The sequence below is a fragment of the Tachysurus fulvidraco genome, chromosome 15 (genome assembly GCF_022655615.1).
Source record: "Tachysurus fulvidraco isolate hzauxx_2018 chromosome 15, HZAU_PFXX_2.0, whole genome shotgun sequence".
Taxonomy (NCBI): Eukaryota; Metazoa; Chordata; class Actinopteri; order Siluriformes; family Bagridae; genus Tachysurus; species Tachysurus fulvidraco.
In genome coordinates this window covers 1,471,355-1,489,225 of record NC_062532.1, presented here as the reverse complement: position 1 = coordinate 1,489,225, position 17,871 = coordinate 1,471,355, and the positions used below count along the sequence as shown (strand labels likewise).

The following is a 17,871-nucleotide window of genomic DNA, read 5'->3' as shown; positions in this document are numbered from 1 at the left end:
ATCCTCATTTCATTTTTACACCAGCGGTCGTTTTGTAATGTCTTGTTCAGACAGATAATAGTTGAGGTAACCACCCAGAGCGCTCATGGCCACGCCTGTGGTGTGACTCGAGCATCCGTCTGCAAAAAAGACAGCGGAATTATTTATAAAACGAAAGAAAGCATTTAAATTTTAAATGTTGAAGAGCAGCAAAATACAAAAAAAATAAAATACAATAGAGAAGCATTTTTGATTGTGGGTGGGGGGGGAATGTTATTTTTAAAAAAAATTTTCATTTTTATTTATTTTTTATACACAATATTTGAGCAGTACAGCTAAAAGTGTCCCCTTTCATTTCTTTAGTTTAAATATATAATCTTTCGAATTCACCTTTTAGCGTCTTCTCCCTTCTCTTCACTCGCTTGTGCAGCGTGTCCAAATATTCCTCGAACATCTGCGAGTAGTCTTCTGCGAGGGAAAGAAATGCGTCAGTGAATCGTCCGACCGTTTTACCGCACCGGTCCGAATACGTCGTAAGTGTGCGGGTCCGTATCCGCTCGCACGCTCACCGTTTTTCCCGAAACAACCCAGTTCTTTGTCCTGCCAGGTCAGAATGTGCTGCAGCCAGGCGGCTTTGTAGAAGTCTGAGAATCCGGCCAACCCACATAACAGAACTAGAACATAAAGTTGAGAATTAGTTTAGTAAAAAAAATTAAAAAATAAAAAGCTTTGCTTAGACCCCAGACTCTGAAATTCGTCATGATCTCAACCCAGAGTTCAGCAAGCGACATGAAAATCAACATGGCCGCCCTTTAGCACCCGTCATGCAGTAAACACAGCAGCATTTACTATCTTTAAATGAGTTCCATTCCATGACCTCACACTCGGCTCTGATTAAGACGCATAACGTACGTATGAGATATCAAGTATGACTCGATACTGACTGTTCTCCATGAAGATATCTTGTATTTGTCCAGTGAAGCCCTTGACGCCGATCTCCTGGTTGCTCTTCATCATGTTGGAGCAGAAAATCTTCTGATATTGTTGGACAGTGATGTTAACCCGCGAGAGCCTCAATTCCCCCTTCAGCATCCTGGTACATCCTTTCTATTAATAATAAAAATAATAATAATTAATAATAATATAATACACTGATTGGTCGGTTGAACTGTAACCTGCAGCTTCATTACCATCGTCCCGATCATGAAGTACAGCAGCTGGTGAGACAGAGAGTAATCCGGACACCCGAACCGCGTCATCGTATCCCTGCAGGCTTTCGTAACGATGCACGGCGTCCCGTCGTCTTTCCTGCAAATTTTTTTTATTATACTTTTCAATTATTCAAAGGACTGTATTTTTTTTTTTCCTTACCAGGTTCCCAGAAGCAGCGTCATGCACTTATCCCCGAGCTGCTCGTCGTAGCACTCGACGGATCCCGGCGACGTGTACGACAGGGACGGGTCCGTGGAGATCCGTTCACGAGGCAGTGACCAAAAAGATGCCGACAAGACGGGTTCAAACTCTGTAAGGAGTTAACAGTCCAGGGCAGAATTATTGGCACCCTGTATCGAGGCAAAGTGAATACTAAAAAAAAAATGACTGAGAACTTAGAAATAAAAAAATGATATAAAGATATTACATGAATACTAGGGAAAGGATGTAGATGCTGGTGGTTAGAGAGATGTCCTGAACGTCGATGGCGCTCTATTGGGGTCTCTAAGATTTTTTTCTCATGTTTTTTTTTACACCTTTACTCCAAAGTTAAGTGTCTAACGTACAAACAGTATGGTAATTAGGTGGGTTTGATATTTGAATGCTTTTGAATATTTATTAGCTCAGTGATTGACAGAAGCCCGGTTCACATACAAACCAACAAACACACACATGCTGTACAAGAAATAGGCTTTCCAAAAATGAAGGTTTTGTCTTTTTTTTTTTTTTTTTTTGTACCTTTGTAATATTTAGGATCCGTTTCCTGAAGAGACGTGACAGCAAGAGCCAGACTTTTGTCTAGTTTTTTGACCAGAGACATGGCGATGGAGCGCTGAGAGAGGTTCAGAGAGTCTGAATGGGTCTGAGATTTCGTGGCTTCCTGTAACTGGGCTAATGGAAAAAAAATAAAAAATTGTGAAACAGAAGGATTCGTCATGGAGGCAGGATCACAGAACACAGCACACTGCTCAGGATGTCAGTAAAGATGGCTGAGTATATATGATATTTGTAACAGGCTGCTTCATCACTCACGACACGCTTTAAGGGGAAACACCTGGCAACCCAGTTCAGAACAAACATCATCAGAACGTGTGAAGGAGGATTTCTTCAAGCAGGTTTAACTACATTTACATTCCTGTCTTTTAGCAGAATCCTTTATCTTACAATGTATTCCCATTTATACAATTGAGGGTTAAGGACCTTGCTCAAGGGCAGCTTGGTGGACCTGGGATTCGAACTCATGACTTTCTAATCTGTAATCCAACGCCTTAACCATTAAGGTTAATTAACACCCCACCCCACTTAAAACATGTCAATTAACTAAAATACAGGTCACACTTTTATAGATTGTTCTAGTGTTCTATATAAACTGTATTTTACATTAAGTTCCCCCAAGAACTCACAAGTAAGTACTGATTTAAAGTGTGTTGCACAGCTCACCTTGCAGGATGACATAACCAACAACACCATCCAGATTCATGTCCCTGCTCTGCTGCTCAAAAAAGTCCACTCCTTTAGACAAAGTGTCCAGAATGTCATCTATAACCTCCTGGTGCACAAAGCGCAGGCTCGCGACCAGCAGGAGCGTCACGGGCACGCGCATCTTGCCGAAACCACCACTAATAATAATAATAATAATAATAATAATAATAATAACGGAGTATCAGAGAGAATAACAGTCCAGTTCGGAATGTGAGCGAGATAGTGTTTTGTGGGCGTGTCTAAAGCTCAGAGTCACGTGGGTCCGACAGAAAAACAAGTCGGAGCGTGTGTTTATATTTATATACTTTACACTTTATATTCAGATTTATAGGTGTAAAAGTTAAGGCTGGACCTCTAGTGGTGAAGTAGGTGAAGTACAACAGCGATTTTCTTTTTTTTTTCTTTTCATTTCTTTACTCCTTTTTTTTTTACAGTTTACATATTCACAGTATATATATATGAAATGATCTAAACATGACTGAATGTTGTGAAAATAATTTCATTTCTGTTTCTAGATTTAGTGAATAAAAAAAAATTAAGAAAAGGAATATATATATATATATTTTTTTTATCCGTGATGATTGTAAACACACCGGATGTGTATATTTTAAACCGTATTGATGACTGTGAGCTTGAGAATGAAGTTTACCTGCTGTAGGTGTGTTAGTGGGCGTGGCCTAACCAAAACTGACTGGGTACAAAACGTTTACATAATAATAATAATAATAATAATAATAATAATAATAATAATAATAATAATTCTGCGTATAAACATAAAGCATGGTCACACGTCTGGTTATTTATGTTAACCTTTTATTTTTAACACGCTGTCACTTTAAATCCCCCGCCACGTCACGAGTGACGTCACACACACACGCAGAGGAACACAACAATGGCGGATGCCAATGCGGCGGTCCTGCTGGTGACCGTGTCGTTGGTCCTGTTGGGGCTGGTGGCCGGTCTCAGCTGGTCCTGGGCGCTGCTGCCGGTCGGCGTCGTCGTGTTTATTTTCCTCCTGGCGCGCGGCCTGAAATCACGCGACGAACTGGCGCACCTGAACGTGTGCGTGCTCGTGCTCGGGGACCTGGGACGCAGCCCGCGCATGCAGTATCACGCGCTGTCTCTCAGCAAACACGGATATAACGTCACCTTTATCGGTTTCCTCGGTAACGAACAGGGAGGGAAGCTAATAATAATAATAATAATAATAATAATAATATGTCCAGTAAACAACCCGACGCTCAAAATAGTCGCTATTATTTGTGCTTGTCTACTTATTTAAAGTCTCAGTGACGTTTTTACACCTTTAATCATATTAGAATTTAAATAAACCGTCGTTAATATCCAAATGTATCCTTATATTTATATTAATATTCATTAACGTTCATGACCAACCCCAATCCCACAACACCTGTGTGTGGGCGGAGCTACACGGGGTCTGACTCCGCCCCTAAAAGTCATGGTGTATAATGTTAACACCATGACACTAATATTGGTTCGTTTAGTGTTTGTTAGTAAAGAACGTACTAAAGAACAAAAGTATGGTGTGTGTGTGTGTATAAATAAGCCCCGCCCCCAGCTCCACCAGTTTGTTCACTAGCCGTAGATACGTTTAGTTTTCTATTTATTCCTATCAACCGATGAAGTGAACTCTGCTGAAATATTCTGTCTTTCCAGGCACCAAACCTCATCAAGACGTTCTGGAGGAGGACCGGATCGACATCCTTCCCATTGTGGAGCATAAAGGCCTCCCATGTAACGGCGATTTTACATCGCTTCGTTTTTTTTCTAACATAAAAGAGAACTTTTGTTTGATCACGTTTTATTTTGTTTGTTTGCTTTCAGTCGGCCCTAAAATCCTCCGATACGTCACCAAGGTGATCTCTCAGTCCCTGCAGCTTCTTTACGTCTTGATGAAGCTGGACGATCAGGCGTACATTCTTCTACAGGTATTTCATTTCCGACGTCGAGTCCGATGTCGCGTCGACGGTTTCCGGTAGCTTGACGTTTGCGTCTTCTGACCTAGAATCCTCCGGGACTGCCGAGCATCGCCGTGGTGTGGCTGGCGAGCCGCTTGATCGGAGCGCAGTTTGTGATCGACTGGCACAATTACGGTTACTCCATCATGGCGCTGAGTCACGGCGAGAACCATCCCATCGTCAAGCTGGCAAAATGGTACTGAAAACTCCTTACAGAAAACTTACATACACGATATCAACAATTCTACGCTTTTCTTTTACACCTCACTTCTCTCTAACAGGTATGAGAAAATTTTCGGACGTTTCGCCGATCACAACCTTTGCGTCACGGATGCGATGAGGCGAGATCTTTGGAAGAACTGGAATATTCGGTACACGTTTAACACCAATCTGTCATTTGTGCAAATTTGAAAATGCCACACCCACTTCATCGGTAAACTAATGCTATACGTGGTCTGAATTTGCATACCGAAAGATGATTGGATGATCTATTTAATGACATCATTGGGTTCAACGCTCTCCCAGTTCTGAAAGCTTTAACCTAAGCATGAGTAATATTAAATAAAATTGACTTTATATATTCATAATATTAAATTAAACGGACTTTAAAGTAAAATAAACACACTTTGAAACACAACTATACAATCTTTTATTCCTTAAAGTTCCTGAAATGTTCATCGCTTGCCTCGTAAGATCAATCGGTTAATACGATCGTAACTTTTTTTTACCCCCCTCAGGGCGTCGACTTTATACGACAAGCCGCCTTCGATATTCCGGGAAACACCATTGAAGCTTCGTCACGAGCTCTTCATTCGCATGGCCAGCGCTTACCCACAATTCAGAGCGTGGTGAGTTACTCACCGACGCTATAAAGTGCTTGGACCCCTATTTTTTGTGACACACGATCGTTACATTTACGACAGTTCTTTTTATGACAGTTTTAACACATATAATCTCTTGCTGAGCTTCTTGTTGCTTGCTGTAGCGCCCCCTGGCTTCACAAGTGCACTTGGCATTTTCTGAACGTCGAGGTGATTACGTTTGTTTCCATGCGATATAACGTACAAGCCTCGCAGTGATCACTTTTTATTCGTGGTAGTTCTGAAAACCAGGAGAACACGGAGCTGACCGCGTTCACCGAACGAAACACTAAAACCGGCGAAGTGACGCTAGCAGCCGGACGTCCCGCTCTTCTGATCAGCAGCACCAGCTGGACCGGTCAGCTCTACATTACGGTCTCTTATACGCTAGTTAAATAACATTCCGTATACAACACTGACGGATTTACTCTTTCACAGAGGACGAAGATTTCTCCGTTCTTTTAAAGGCACTCGAAGGTAAGTTGTTTTTTACTTCCTTTATCGTCTTTAAAGGAAGGTCTCGATCTCACCCGACTGTCTCTCTCTCTCTCTCTGGACAGATTACGAAGGGTTCGTAGAAGCAGGAGAACGTCTCCCGTCGCTCGTCTGCGCCATCACAGGTTTCTGCTCTCGATACGTACGGAAACGATGATGATGATGATGTTTGCACTCTAGATGTAGACCGTTCCTATTTTTCTGTCGGAAACTCCAGGTAAAGGTCCTCAGAAGGACTATTATGAGAAGATCATCAACTCGAAAGAGTTCCATCACGTTAAGATCTGCACTCCGTGGATGGAAGCCGAGGATTATCCAGTTCTGCTGGGTGAGTTCTTTATGCGCCGTTAAACACGAACGACGTTAATTAGTAATTCAAAAGTAATCAGCTAAACATCCGTGAGTCGTCGACGTTGTTTCACAGGTTCGGCCGATCTCGGCGTCTGCTTGCACAAGTCCTCCAGCGGACTGGACCTGCCCATGAAGGTGGTCGACATGTTCGGGTGCTGTCTCCCTGTCTGCGCCATACACTTCCGCTGGTGAGTTTTTCTTCTACACAAAAAATCTGCTCGTTCCTACAATTTTTTTTTTTTAAGAGTCATTTGTTTTTGTGCGGTTCTCCAAATTCCTGACCGCGCCGTTGAAGTTTGGACGAGCTGCTGAAGCACGAGGAGAACGGCCTGATCTTCAAGGACGCGGCCGAGCTGTCGGAGCAGCTGAAGGTAAACGACAGCGAGGATTTTAAACACAATAGAAAGAAAAAAGCTTTATATCGATACACCATTTTAACTGTGTGTGCGTGTGTGTGTGTGTGTGTGTGTGTGTGGTACAGTTGCTGTTCTCAGACTTCCCTAACGACCAGGGGAAGCTGAGCGTCTTCCGAAGGAACCTCAGAGAGAGCGTTCAGCAACGCTGGGATGAAAACTGGGACCAAAACATCCTGCCGCTGTTTAAGGAACACTGTGACTGAGCAGTAGCAGAAGTAGTAATAATAATAATAATAATAATAATAATGAGGAAGGTGATGAGGTCGCAGGGATTCGTACAGGGTAAACATTTACATTCTGGGTTGTTGTTTTCTTTGTGTCTGTGTCATTCCAGTAATTCCATTGGACAAAACTTGAACATGAAGCAAAAAAGAAGCACACTTTGTGTAAATACGATGTACATAAGCACTTTATTACATTTTTTTTTTTTTTGAGATTCAGTCAGCAGCATGCACGTTGATGATTTCTATTGAAGACGTTCTGTCATACGGGAAAACGTGCGTGACGGGATTTGTATATGTGACGTGTTTCAATCCAGCCTTTTCTGTACGGAGGGAAAAAAAAAAGACAAAGCCATCAAGCCATGTTACTGTTAACGTTAGCGTTACTGATACTATCTTGATGAATGCCTGTCAGTGTTGTTCAATAGTTATCGGTGTTCTTACTGACATTAAACTCACCCAGTTCCTTCTTGAAGCCGGTGTAAGTTCCTGGGTTGCGGATCGTCGAGGAGATGAGAACCTCCGGAGCCTTTTTCTGACACTTCACGAGTTTCTCTAGTAGCCTGACCAGACAGCCAACGAGCTCAGGATCGTAGACGACATCTGTGTGTGTTAAAAGGATTTTAGGGTGCGATTATAATCTGGATCGCTGTCCACTTTATTAGAATTTAAATCATCCGTGCAGTTCTTTAATCAGCCAATCAGGTGGGTCGAAGCATAAGAGAGTCCGAGGTCTGAGATGCCGGGAAGCAAGTAGTGACTCGTGTAATCGCTTACAATATCTGTATGATTGTGTAAACTGTGCCACTACCACCTGATTTGTGATTGGCTGATCATTATATTGAAGTGTTCCTATTGAAGTGGACAGAGTGCTTTTTTTTTTTAAAAAAATATATATATATATATATTTCAACTTTTAATACATCTTCAATTTCTTGTCAACCTCTTAAAACAACTAGAATAAAGGATTAAAAAGCTTCGCACCTGCTGCTATGACAGTCTCCGCCTCCATTCTCTGTAGCTCCTCCTCTCGCACGTGTTCCCAGTCCAGTTCCTCCACACGCACCGACACGCCCGTGTCATGTTCCTGGGTTAAACCGTTGTGCCGGATGTTATCCCGTAGTCTCTGGAGCACGCTCTGATGGCAGTCGGTAAAAATGTATGTTTTGGGCTTACAGGCGTGACACACTGCTATACCGGTGAGTCCTGCGCCGCTGCCCAGCTCCAGAACCGTCCTGCAGCAGAGCGGCACGGGATCACGGTTAGTTTATCACGATAATCATCGCTCTGGATTCAGACGCAGCACAGCACGTATCCAGCTAGTCTTACGTTTACGGCATTTAGCAGACACCCTTAACGGGAAGATAAGGTGTCCAGAGTGACTTAGATTTATTTCGATTCGATCTCATGACCTTCCCGTCGGGGCTTCGATCTCATGACCTTCCCGTCGGGGATTCGATCTCATGACCTTCCCGTCGGGGATTCGATCTCATGACCTTCCCGTCAGTGTAGACATAGTCTTGAGATCCAGCACATTAGCCGAACTGTGCATATGGGACATATAGCGGGTTAAAAACAGAAGTAAGGCGACATACTTTCCGGCGAAGATGTGCGTGTTTTCCAGCGCCCACTCGGCCAGGTTGAGCGCCGCCTCCCACGTAACGAGCCCAGTGGTGCCCTCTGAGATCATCGCCACGTTCTCCTCCAGGCTCATCGGCTCTCCTGAAGGCTGATCAACGATTTACACCGGTGACTGTGACGTCATAACATCCCGGGACGCATCATTCATGACGTCAAAACGACGTGGTGTACCGAAAAGCAATCTGCTTACCAGGAAATAGGTTTTGTAGCACAGAGTCTCCTCTGTAGCTCCCACGACGTCAGCGAGAGCATCATACAGGTCATCTAAAGGCTCAGACACAGTGGACTCATGCTACAAGAAATCATTCTCATTTAAATCCCTCTAGTGGTGGAAAGAAGAAGAGAAGAGAAGAAAACAAGACTTACCCTTTTTATTAGTTCGCACAGGAAAAGAGTCCTGTATTTCACTGAAGGTGGGTTTTTACGACACACGGGATGAAGACAAGTCTAAATACAAACCGACACACGACTTTAAACCACAAATGAAGTTGTAAAATAAACTATAAACTCAAGGGACCATCTGACAATTACTACCTTTTTTAAAACGTCCAATATTACGTCTGACGCCGAGGTTTGGAGTTCAGTTTCTAAAGACTAAAACGTAACCATAGATCACTGGTTTAGATATGAAACTGTAGTGAAAACAGATTACTGACCCGATGAGAAACTTTTAGTTAAGATCTTTACCGTCCATGGAAACGTGTGCAGGCGACACATGGCGAAAAACGACAACTGGAAACGACACGAGACGGAATTAAAGCTCATTATTTAAAAACGCTGTATAAAGCAACACCTTTCATTCATAAACATAGCCACGTTTTATACACGAGTTATTTTACTTCCTTGTTTTCCGATCATTCCGCCTTCTGCGTTCGGATTGGTCAGTAATATTCCGCTTTCTGCGCTGTGATTGGATATAAATTATAGTAGACGCCATATTGGACGGGTCCAGTGCGTTAACGCATCCGCCATAATGGAAGGGTCCAGATTCACTTGCATGTAAATGCAACTGTATACAGAGATGCTGAGAACAGAAATCATTCATTCATTTTCCGCTTATCTGAACTTCTCGGGTCACGGGGAGCCTGTGCCTATCTCAGGCGTCATCGGGCATCGAGGCAGGATACACCCTGGACGGAGTGCCAACCCATCACAGGGCACACACACACACACTCATTCACTCACACACACTCACACACTATGGACAATTTTCCAGAGAGATGCCAATCAACCTACCATGCATGTGTTTGGACCGGGGGAGGAAACTGGAGTACCCGGAGGAAACCCCCGAGGCACGGGGAGAACATGCAAACTCCACACACACAAGGTGGAGGCGGGAATCGAACCCCCGACCCTGAAGGTCTGAGAACAGAAATCAATCATACATTAATTCATTCGTAGTTTTTATTGAGTTAAATTTATTATTCCCCACATTAGACTAATAGCATAGTATTGTGCAGTACACAACAATACAGTATAACGTGCTATGGAATAATGTAGTGTTTTCTTCCAAATATACATAGAATAATATAGAAGAGTTTAATGTTGGGTTATATTGTGTTAAATAACGCAGCATAGCATGGTGTAAGATATTAGGGTTAAGCCCAACACATCTGTCCTGGTTAAGCATCATATAGTCTGATTTAATTCATATTATTTATTATTATTCATAATGCAGCTGCACGGCTTGTTTTCAACCTGCCAAAGTTCTCCCACACCACCACCACCACCCCCCGCTGCTGCGATCCCTCCACTGGCTTCCGGTAGCTGAACACATCAGATTCAAAACACTGATGCTTGTCTACAAAGCCAAAAAACTGTCCAGCTCCTTCTTACCTCAAAGCCCTCATCACTCCTCCGATCTACCAGCACTGCTCGACTGGTCCCACCATCTCTCAGGGTAAGAGGCAGGTACTGTATACTAAAAGACTCTTCTCTGTTCTGGCACCAAGGTGGTGGAATGAACTTCCCCTAGAGGTCCGGACAGCTGAGTCACTGGCTATTTTCAAACGGCGGCTGAAGACCTACTTAGATGAACGAGCACTTCTTTCCCTATCTTTTGCATTTATTAAAAAAAATAATAATAATAATAATTGTATCAAAATATTGTATTGCTTTGCATAGAATCTTCCAGAAGCAGAGGATACGTTGCGATTATTTAGTTTAAATAATGGTTTCATTTCAATCGATTTATTATACAGTCAAAATCACATGAAGCTCTATTTAACATCTTTAACACAGATGAGGAATAAGTGGAATAAATCTGTATAACATATTTATCATATAATTACAATCGGTTCGCTAACTCGGGACACTGAATGTAATCAGTGCAACGTCTGTTCATAATAAAACTAATTTAATTTAACAAACACGTCGATCTTTTTTTTATTCGGATTTACAGTCGTTTTTTTGTCTTCTGTCTTTGGCCGGAAAGAACCGCGTCCCGCAGCGCTTGTGGTTTTTTCGTCTTGTAGGCAGGTGATTTGGGAATCCGTGGCCCCTTCACGTTGACGATGTGCGGGAGGAGCGGTGGGTCACGTAAACAAAGCCCCGCCTCCTCGGGGGCGTGGCCTCTCAGACGGAGGCGCTCCGACTCCGCCGCTGTTACAGCGATCCAACCTGTGGATGTGTCCCAAACCACACACACGGTGAATTAGTCCTAATGTACAGATTTTATCCTGTTGCACTGCATCGTGGGGATTTAATCTTTATCATACCGTCTGCACAGTGTGTTAGTTGTATGCTGTTATACTGACGCACCTGCTGAAGATATTTTGATGTCTGTCGCCGCCGTGTTCGGTCCTCGGCCCTCGAGCTCGAAATCTCGGGACACGAAAGCTGGAAACGTTTTCATTCGTTCCTCTCCACCTGTTGGCACCTAAACAGGAAGTGGAGAGAGTGTCGAGATTAATAAGATCGAAAAGGATTAAAGGTGCGGTCTCCGATGTTTGAAAGCCAATGTTGACATATAAAATCACCAAAACAAACACGCCCCTAACCCAAACGAGTCCCACCCCTGTATCGATAGCTCCGCCCACACGTACATACGTAACCCAGGCGACTAACAGAAAGAAACGTGTCTTTATCATAGCTGAAGGGAAGAACAATACGATTGTAGATAAACAAACAAGCAAAAATGCCACACAAGCATAATGATGTAAAGGACAAAGGCATATATTAGTTCTGTGTAACAAAGCAAAACCAACGTTACTCACCTATCGAGAAGGAAAAAAGTGCCTCGGCGTCTTAAGTAAAGTCGGCCACATATTCACAGGTCGGAGTTTCCCGAGTCGATAACTCCTGAGCTAAACGCTGTTACTACACAAAACACGGTTGTAGCTGCCTCTCTACATTACTACGATAGAAAAGAGGTGTTATTTGTGTAGTAACAGCGTTTAGCTCAGGAGTTATTGACTCGGGAAACTCCAACCTGTGAATATGTGGCCAACTTCCTGCTCCTTCAGTTCTCTCCAGCGCTGGAAAGCTGATCCTATATTAACACGTCCTACTTCTTGTCCTTATCGTAAGTCTTTCTTCTCTTTCTTTCTTTGTTTTTATCCTCCATGTCGATGTTAAAACCGCTTTCTGCTAACGTCACACATGCGCACTGAACACCCTCTCCGCCGCATATTGACAAGCCCCGCCCCTTTGTGCTCATTGGCTACACGTTAGTTTTGATTTTTGTTTAGTTTGTCGTCCCGACTCGGTTTTCTGAAGCATTTCTCAAATATCGGAGACCCCGCCTTACAGGAAAGACCGGAAGATGAAAAGCGTGTAACTCACAGCTAGTAGCGCTTTCCCGGCGTGCTTCTGGTACGTAGAGTCGGCTTTGTCCAAACTAGTGACGTGGACGGGGATTTGAGACGAAGCCACGACGGTAAACCAGCACGGCTGATTTCCCTGGAAAAGAAAGCGTAGAGATTATAAGCACACGTAGTAAAGAAATGTAATTAATGTCATTCCATAACTGTCAAACAAAATAAATAAACAAACTCGCTTCCAGATAATCGATCCGCGCCAACGCTCCGAGAAACAACACCATCCCCGGCTTCAGTACGAACGTCCTGGGCGTGATGGCGTGCGTCGGCAGCACCAGCTTCACTTCCTGTTCGTTCAGCAGGCTGAGAATCTGGTGATTGAATAACAAACATTAAGCGTTTTTGTTTCCGCGCACGTATACGCCCGACTCGACGTGTCGTCGTACTCACGTCGCGCTCTTTCATGATGCCTGGCGTGTCGTAGAACCAGTGAGCGTCTTTAATTTCGTTGTACGTAAATTCAGCCTCGGGAGCTTCGTCTTTGGAACTCAGTAAGCCCACGTAGTCTTCATTCGGGTCCTCTCCGAAGCTGAGGCTGTCTGGGTCGAACTCCACTAAGTCTTTTCTAGAAGACGGCACCCGGAACGTTCTCCCGACGCGACCTGCCGACAAGTTACATCTCGTTTCGATCCTTTTGTGGTTATGAATAATCAGTCATCATATACTAGTAAAAAACTGCTTCAGCTCACCGATCAAGTAGCCCTGTTTACGTAAATGTTGGATTCTCTTGAGTTCCTCGGGATCGAGATCGTCCTCGGTCTGTTGCGCCGCCAGTCGCAGTCGCTCCGCACGTCTGAACATCCTGTACGGCGTCGGGTTGATGATGGGGAACTTCAGGAGGTTCAGTGTTGTCCCTTTAGAAAAGAAAAAAAAAAAAACATTTCCTTAATGGTAACGGATTTAAACCAAATCCTGACACAAATGTGAATATTTCTAAAAAAAAAAAAAAAAAAAAAAAGGTCACAAATGAGTCGACTCTTTGGCCTTTCGGATACCGAAATGTATTTATTACGTTTATCTTCTAATCTTTTTTTTTTACAAATCATTATTTTAAAGTTTAGAACAACTTTAGAGTCACCGAACCGTTTGGGAGCTGAAAAAGAATCTTCTAGGTGCAGTGAGTCAAATCAAACAATTCACTGATTCACTCAAGAGATCACTAGTTATGGTAGAATCAGATGGGCGTGCTTTTATTTCTTAACATTAACGAGTCGTGCCTTACCGGGCCACGGTGATATCGTGGCTTTATGGATGACGTCTGATGATCTGGATTTGCAGTAATCAGACTCCAGAAGAGTGTTAAACAGAGTTGACTTGCCAGCGTTGGCAGTACCAACCAAATACACATCTCCTTTATACTTCCAAGATGCCTGGAGCTTCGTGATCAAGTTCTCGATCCCGTATCCTGTTTTGGCGCTAATCAGATGAACATCCTTGGAATCTCGTGTAGGAACTCCAGCGTCGGTGCAATGCTGGACCAGCTGACTCCTGATCCGCTTCAGGTAGTTCTGGGAATCAGCAGGCAGCAGGTCCACTTTGTTCCCCAAAACAGTGACGTGCTTGTTTTTGCCGACGAGCTGCGGCAGGCCAGGCACGATGGAGTCCGGTAGATCGAGGAGATCCACAATGAGCAGCACCAAAGCTTTCTCGGATTTGATCCGACTCACGATTTTCCTGTACTCTTCCTTCGACATGGTGACGTTCAAAGCCTTCTGGTGGTGTGTGAGCAGAAAACAGCGCTGACAGATGGCCTTCTTGAGTTTGTCTTCCTCTAATAACTGTTTATATTTCTCGCTTGGAAGGTAACCGGGAACTTCAGGAGCCACGCAGTGCATTAAAGCACCACAGCCCGAGCAGGACGTCTCACCGATCGGCATCTCAGCGTCCGGACTTCCGTAGATCTTCTGTCGTGCTTCGTCTTCTTCTTCTTCTTCGTGGATCTCTCAAGTGGAAATCCGACATCGTGGAACTCGACACGATCCTCCAGGTCCGCGTTAAGATCTCCAACATCGTTTAATGAGCTCAGTTGCAGCTTCAGAGCTTTTTGCTGCAGTTCTGTTACAGTCCTTTTAGATCTCATCTCCTCTTTTGACTCTTTCATGGAGTCTGTGATCTGAAGCTGCTCAGGAATATGATCTTGTTCATGGTGCATGGATTCACAGTAGTCCAGGAAGACAAATTCTTCTTCTTTATCAGGTTCGACAGATGAGTAAGTCTCTGGTTTATTAGCTTTATACCTTTTCTCCTCAGTGCTGTGGGATCTAAACGCCCCATTCATAGAGATCCACAAGGATTTCTGCTTGTTTTTGCACAGCAGGTCAAAAGAAAGTGAGGACTGAGATAAACATCCACATTCTAATCCCCTATACTGATGATTTCTGCTCATTAACATACATTTTAATCGCCTCGAAGCAGGAACCTTGAAAAACCTGAACACAGGCACTTGTAATAAGCTAAACATGACTTTATAAATCCGCTATAAACTACAGGAACATTTCCAACCTTGAAAAACTGCAACACGTGAAACAACGTCTGTGTGGTTTTTTTGACCGTCGCAGGAAAATGACGCCACACGAGGTGTTGTGGGGGGGGGGCGGTTTCTTCAGGACGAACTTTAAAAACAAACTGTATAGAAATTAAACTTAAACATTGAACAGTTTTGTAAAGATAATTATATTTTTTTTAAACTGTCAGTTATAGACCCTTTTTGTCGGCTTACAAATGGACATTTCTCTGTAAAATGTTGTAATGCAATAGTTTAGTGTTAATTACTGAGGCAAAATATTATTATTATCTACTAAGATAATAATAATAATAATAATAATAATAATAATAATAATAATAATAATAATAATAATAATAATTCTGGCTTGTAACGCTAAGACCGACAGTGACGTATATTTTATGCGCCATATTCTCCTGCAGCTCAGTTTCTAAATAGAGCGCGTTTTAAGCGCCGGGACGTTGCTGCAGTTTTCGCTCATTATATCTGCCTATTTATTTATTCATTTTAAAGAGGATTACTTCTCCAGAACACGATGTATGACCAAGACGAAGGTGTGTTTATTAATTGTAGTTCTTTAGATTGTACTTAATAACAAAACCAGTTAGTTAACGCAGCGTATTCTTTCTGTGCTAGCTAACAATGTAGCTCTTTTTTGTTTTCCCAACTATTTTCCGGAAAGCCCCGCCCCCTAAACTATGATTGGTTTGCCTTGTCCACGGTCCTTTGTGATGATTGGTTACTTATTTCAGTGTGACGCTTTATGTCCCGTTTTGAGCCAATCATCAGCTCTAGCGGAATACGGGTGCTTTTAAAGAAAATAGTTTGCTAGCGTTACCCTTAATGTTTATTAGCATTAGCATTTTAGACGTTTATGGAACTAATTGGAATTTTATACATTTTACAAACATAATGTCAGATATGAAACATTATTGTTACATTATTCTGTGTTCCTTTACGTTTCTCTTTTGTATATTTTCACACACTTTGAGAGCATTTAGTGTAACACAGGTGAATGCTAATAACTTTTATTTTGATAATGTTTATTATGTAGAGTTTGCGATAAAGCGTGTGCACTATATTTAGTGAACTTTATAGTGAATATAGAAGCATTTAGGACGCAGGCTTTGTGTTTCCTTGTGCAGGTTTGTGTGTTAGGCAGCAGTTTGTTGTCACTACATTTGTGTTGTGTTGCTACAGATATACAGTATGACGAGGATGATGATGAGATCACTCCTGATCTGTGGCAGGAAGCCTGCTGGATTGTCATCAGGTCCCTTTTCCTCGCTCACGTTTACTGACTTTTATTAAAAACTTGTTGTGAAAACTTTTTTTCATATTTCGGTCTTGTTTGTTTTGCCCTCAGCTCCTACTTTGATGAGAAAGGTTTGGTGCGACAGCAGCTGGATTCATTTGATGAGTTTATTCAGATGTCCGTCCAGAGGATTGTGGAGGACGCGCCGCCCATTGACCTGCAGGCCGAGGCCCAGCACACCTCCGGAGAGGTGGAGGAACCGGTGAGAACTAACTCACTCTCTCTCTCTCTCTCTCTCTCTCTCGCTCTCTATCTCTGTCTCTCTCTCATTCACTGACTCACTCACTCACAGTCTCTTTCTATCTCTCTCACTCACTCTCGTGCTCTCTCTCTCTATCTGTCTGTGTCTCTCACTCACTCACACTTTCTCTCTCTGTCTGTCACTCACTCTCTCTCTCTCCCTCCCTCTCTTTCTCTCTCTTTCTCTCTCACTATCTCTCTCACTCACTCACTCACTCACTCACTCACTCAAACACACTTCTTCTGTGTAGGGCTTAATAAATCTTTGTCTTTCTTCTCTGTAGCCTCGGTACCTGCTGAAGTTTGAGCAGATCTACCTGTCCAAGCCGACACACTGGGAAAGAGATGGCGCTCCGTCCCCCATGATGCCCAACGAAGCACGTCTCCGAAACCTCACGTGAGTTTAGTCGGATAAAATATAACAAATATCAGGAATGACTTTCTTGTGCATCATCAAGCACAAATCACTCCCTACTCTGATTAACACGAGTGTGTGTGTGTTTAGTTACTCGGCCCCTCTGTACGTGGACATCACTAAGACCATCATAAAGGAGGGAGAGGAGCAGCAGCAGACGCAGCACCAGAAAACCTTCATCGGTAAAATTCCCATCATGCTCCGGTCCACCTACTGCCTGCTGAGCGGCCTGACGGACCGTGACCTGTGCGAGCTGAACGAGTGTCCTCTCGACCCGGGCGGCTACTTCATCATCAACGGCTCTGAGAAGGTACGGGTCAGGGCTCTGCCGGTGTAGGAAGCACGTAGCGTGTAAAAGGACACGGTGTGTTATTGAGCGTGATCCGTGTGTGTGTCTAGGTGCTGATTGCTCAGGAAAAAATGGCCACAAACACCGTGTATGTGTTCGCCAAGAAGGACTCGAAGTACGCCTACACGGCCGAGTGCCGGTCCTGCCTGGAGAACTCCTCCAGACCCACCAGCACCATCTGGGTCAGCATGATGGCCAGAGGAGGACAGGTACCATCAACAGTCATGTCACACAGCGTCCCTCCGCTGTCGGTTGGTTCCATGTCATTTCACTTCCTGTTTCTGTTTCTAGGGAGTAAAGAAGAGCGCGATCGGGCAGAGGATCGTCTCCACCTTACCGTACATCAGACAGGAAGTTCCCATCATCATCGTGTTCCGGGCGCTGGGCTTCGTGTCCGACAGAGACATCCTGGAACACATCATCTACGACTTCGATGATCCCGAGATGATGGAAATGGTAAAAACCTGTGGGAGGGTCTTACATGTCAGGGTCAATCTCTCTCTCGCTTTCTCTCTCTCACTCAATCACTCACTCCTTCTCTCTCTCTCTCTCTCTCACTCACTCACTCACTCACTCACTCAGTCCTTCTCTCTCT

At 43.6% G+C, this 17,871-nt stretch overlaps 5 protein-coding genes across 6 annotated transcripts in view; 2 read left to right on the top strand and 3 right to left on the bottom strand.

The window, feature by feature from the left end:
* Window positions 1-7: 7 nt before the first annotated feature.
* Window positions 8-3,031, bottom strand: c15h16orf89 (chromosome 15 C16orf89 homolog). The gene is made up of 8 exons (XM_027138109.2): window positions 2,632-3,031; window positions 1,930-2,082; window positions 1,351-1,501; window positions 1,170-1,287; window positions 924-1,086; window positions 549-653; window positions 370-447; window positions 8-119 (listed from the first exon to the last, which is right to left on the bottom strand). Exons 1-8 carry the CDS (start codon window positions 2,792-2,794, stop codon window positions 16-18), a joined length of 1,035 nt encoding a protein of 344 aa, XP_026993910.1. The 5' UTR covers window positions 2,795-3,031; the 3' UTR covers window positions 8-15.
* On the top strand, window positions 2,250-7,988 carry alg1 (ALG1 chitobiosyldiphosphodolichol beta-mannosyltransferase). 2 transcript variants are annotated; one of them, XM_047800690.1, is made up of 13 exons: window positions 2,250-2,306; window positions 4,351-4,428; window positions 4,519-4,622; window positions 4,700-4,848; window positions 4,934-5,023; window positions 5,390-5,500; window positions 5,752-5,870; window positions 5,951-5,989; window positions 6,073-6,132; window positions 6,225-6,335; window positions 6,432-6,546; window positions 6,654-6,729; window positions 6,840-7,988. In XM_047800690.1, exons 3-13 carry the CDS (start codon window positions 4,587-4,589, stop codon window positions 6,975-6,977), a joined length of 1,044 nt encoding a protein of 347 aa, XP_047656646.1. In that variant the 5' UTR covers window positions 2,250-2,306; window positions 4,351-4,428; window positions 4,519-4,586; the 3' UTR covers window positions 6,978-7,988. The 2 variants fall into 2 exon arrangements, with proteins under 2 accessions (XP_047656646.1, XP_026993909.2); XM_027138108.2 differs by lacking the exon at window positions 2,250-2,306 and adding an exon at window positions 3,497-3,839.
* eef2kmt (eukaryotic elongation factor 2 lysine methyltransferase) lies at window positions 7,173-9,528 on the bottom strand. Its single transcript, XM_027138110.2, has 8 exons — window positions 9,324-9,528; window positions 9,171-9,230; window positions 9,003-9,083; window positions 8,827-8,928; window positions 8,591-8,724; window positions 7,980-8,230; window positions 7,455-7,598; window positions 7,173-7,318 (listed from the first exon to the last, which is right to left on the bottom strand). The coding sequence occupies exons 1-8, from the start codon at window positions 9,399-9,401 to the stop codon at window positions 7,212-7,214; spliced, it is 957 nt and encodes a 318-aa protein (XP_026993911.2). The 5' UTR covers window positions 9,402-9,528; the 3' UTR covers window positions 7,173-7,211.
* Window positions 9,529-10,731: 1,203 nt separating this feature from the next.
* On the bottom strand, window positions 10,732-15,034 carry noa1 (nitric oxide associated 1). Its single transcript, XM_027138195.2, is given in 8 exon segments — window positions 10,732-11,255; window positions 11,397-11,514; window positions 12,420-12,536; window positions 12,634-12,765; window positions 12,845-13,056; window positions 13,144-13,308; window positions 13,677-14,366; window positions 14,369-15,034. Coding segments are annotated over 8 exon segments (2,205 nt in total). The 5' UTR covers window positions 14,916-15,034; the 3' UTR covers window positions 10,732-11,031.
* Window positions 15,035-15,354: 320 nt separating this feature from the next.
* polr2b (RNA polymerase II subunit B) overlaps window positions 15,355-17,871 on the top strand; it is a 9,620-nt gene continuing 7,103 nt past the window's right edge. The window contains exons 1-7 of the mRNA XM_027138194.2: window positions 15,355-15,511; window positions 16,158-16,230; window positions 16,324-16,474; window positions 16,797-16,909; window positions 17,018-17,237; window positions 17,327-17,485; window positions 17,568-17,732. Coding sequence (XP_026993995.1) covers window positions 15,493-15,511; window positions 16,158-16,230; window positions 16,324-16,474; window positions 16,797-16,909; window positions 17,018-17,237; window positions 17,327-17,485; window positions 17,568-17,732 — 900 coding nt within the window. The 5' untranslated portion in view covers window positions 15,355-15,492. The remainder of the gene's footprint in view (window positions 15,512-16,157; window positions 16,231-16,323; window positions 16,475-16,796; window positions 16,910-17,017; window positions 17,238-17,326; window positions 17,486-17,567; window positions 17,733-17,871) is intronic.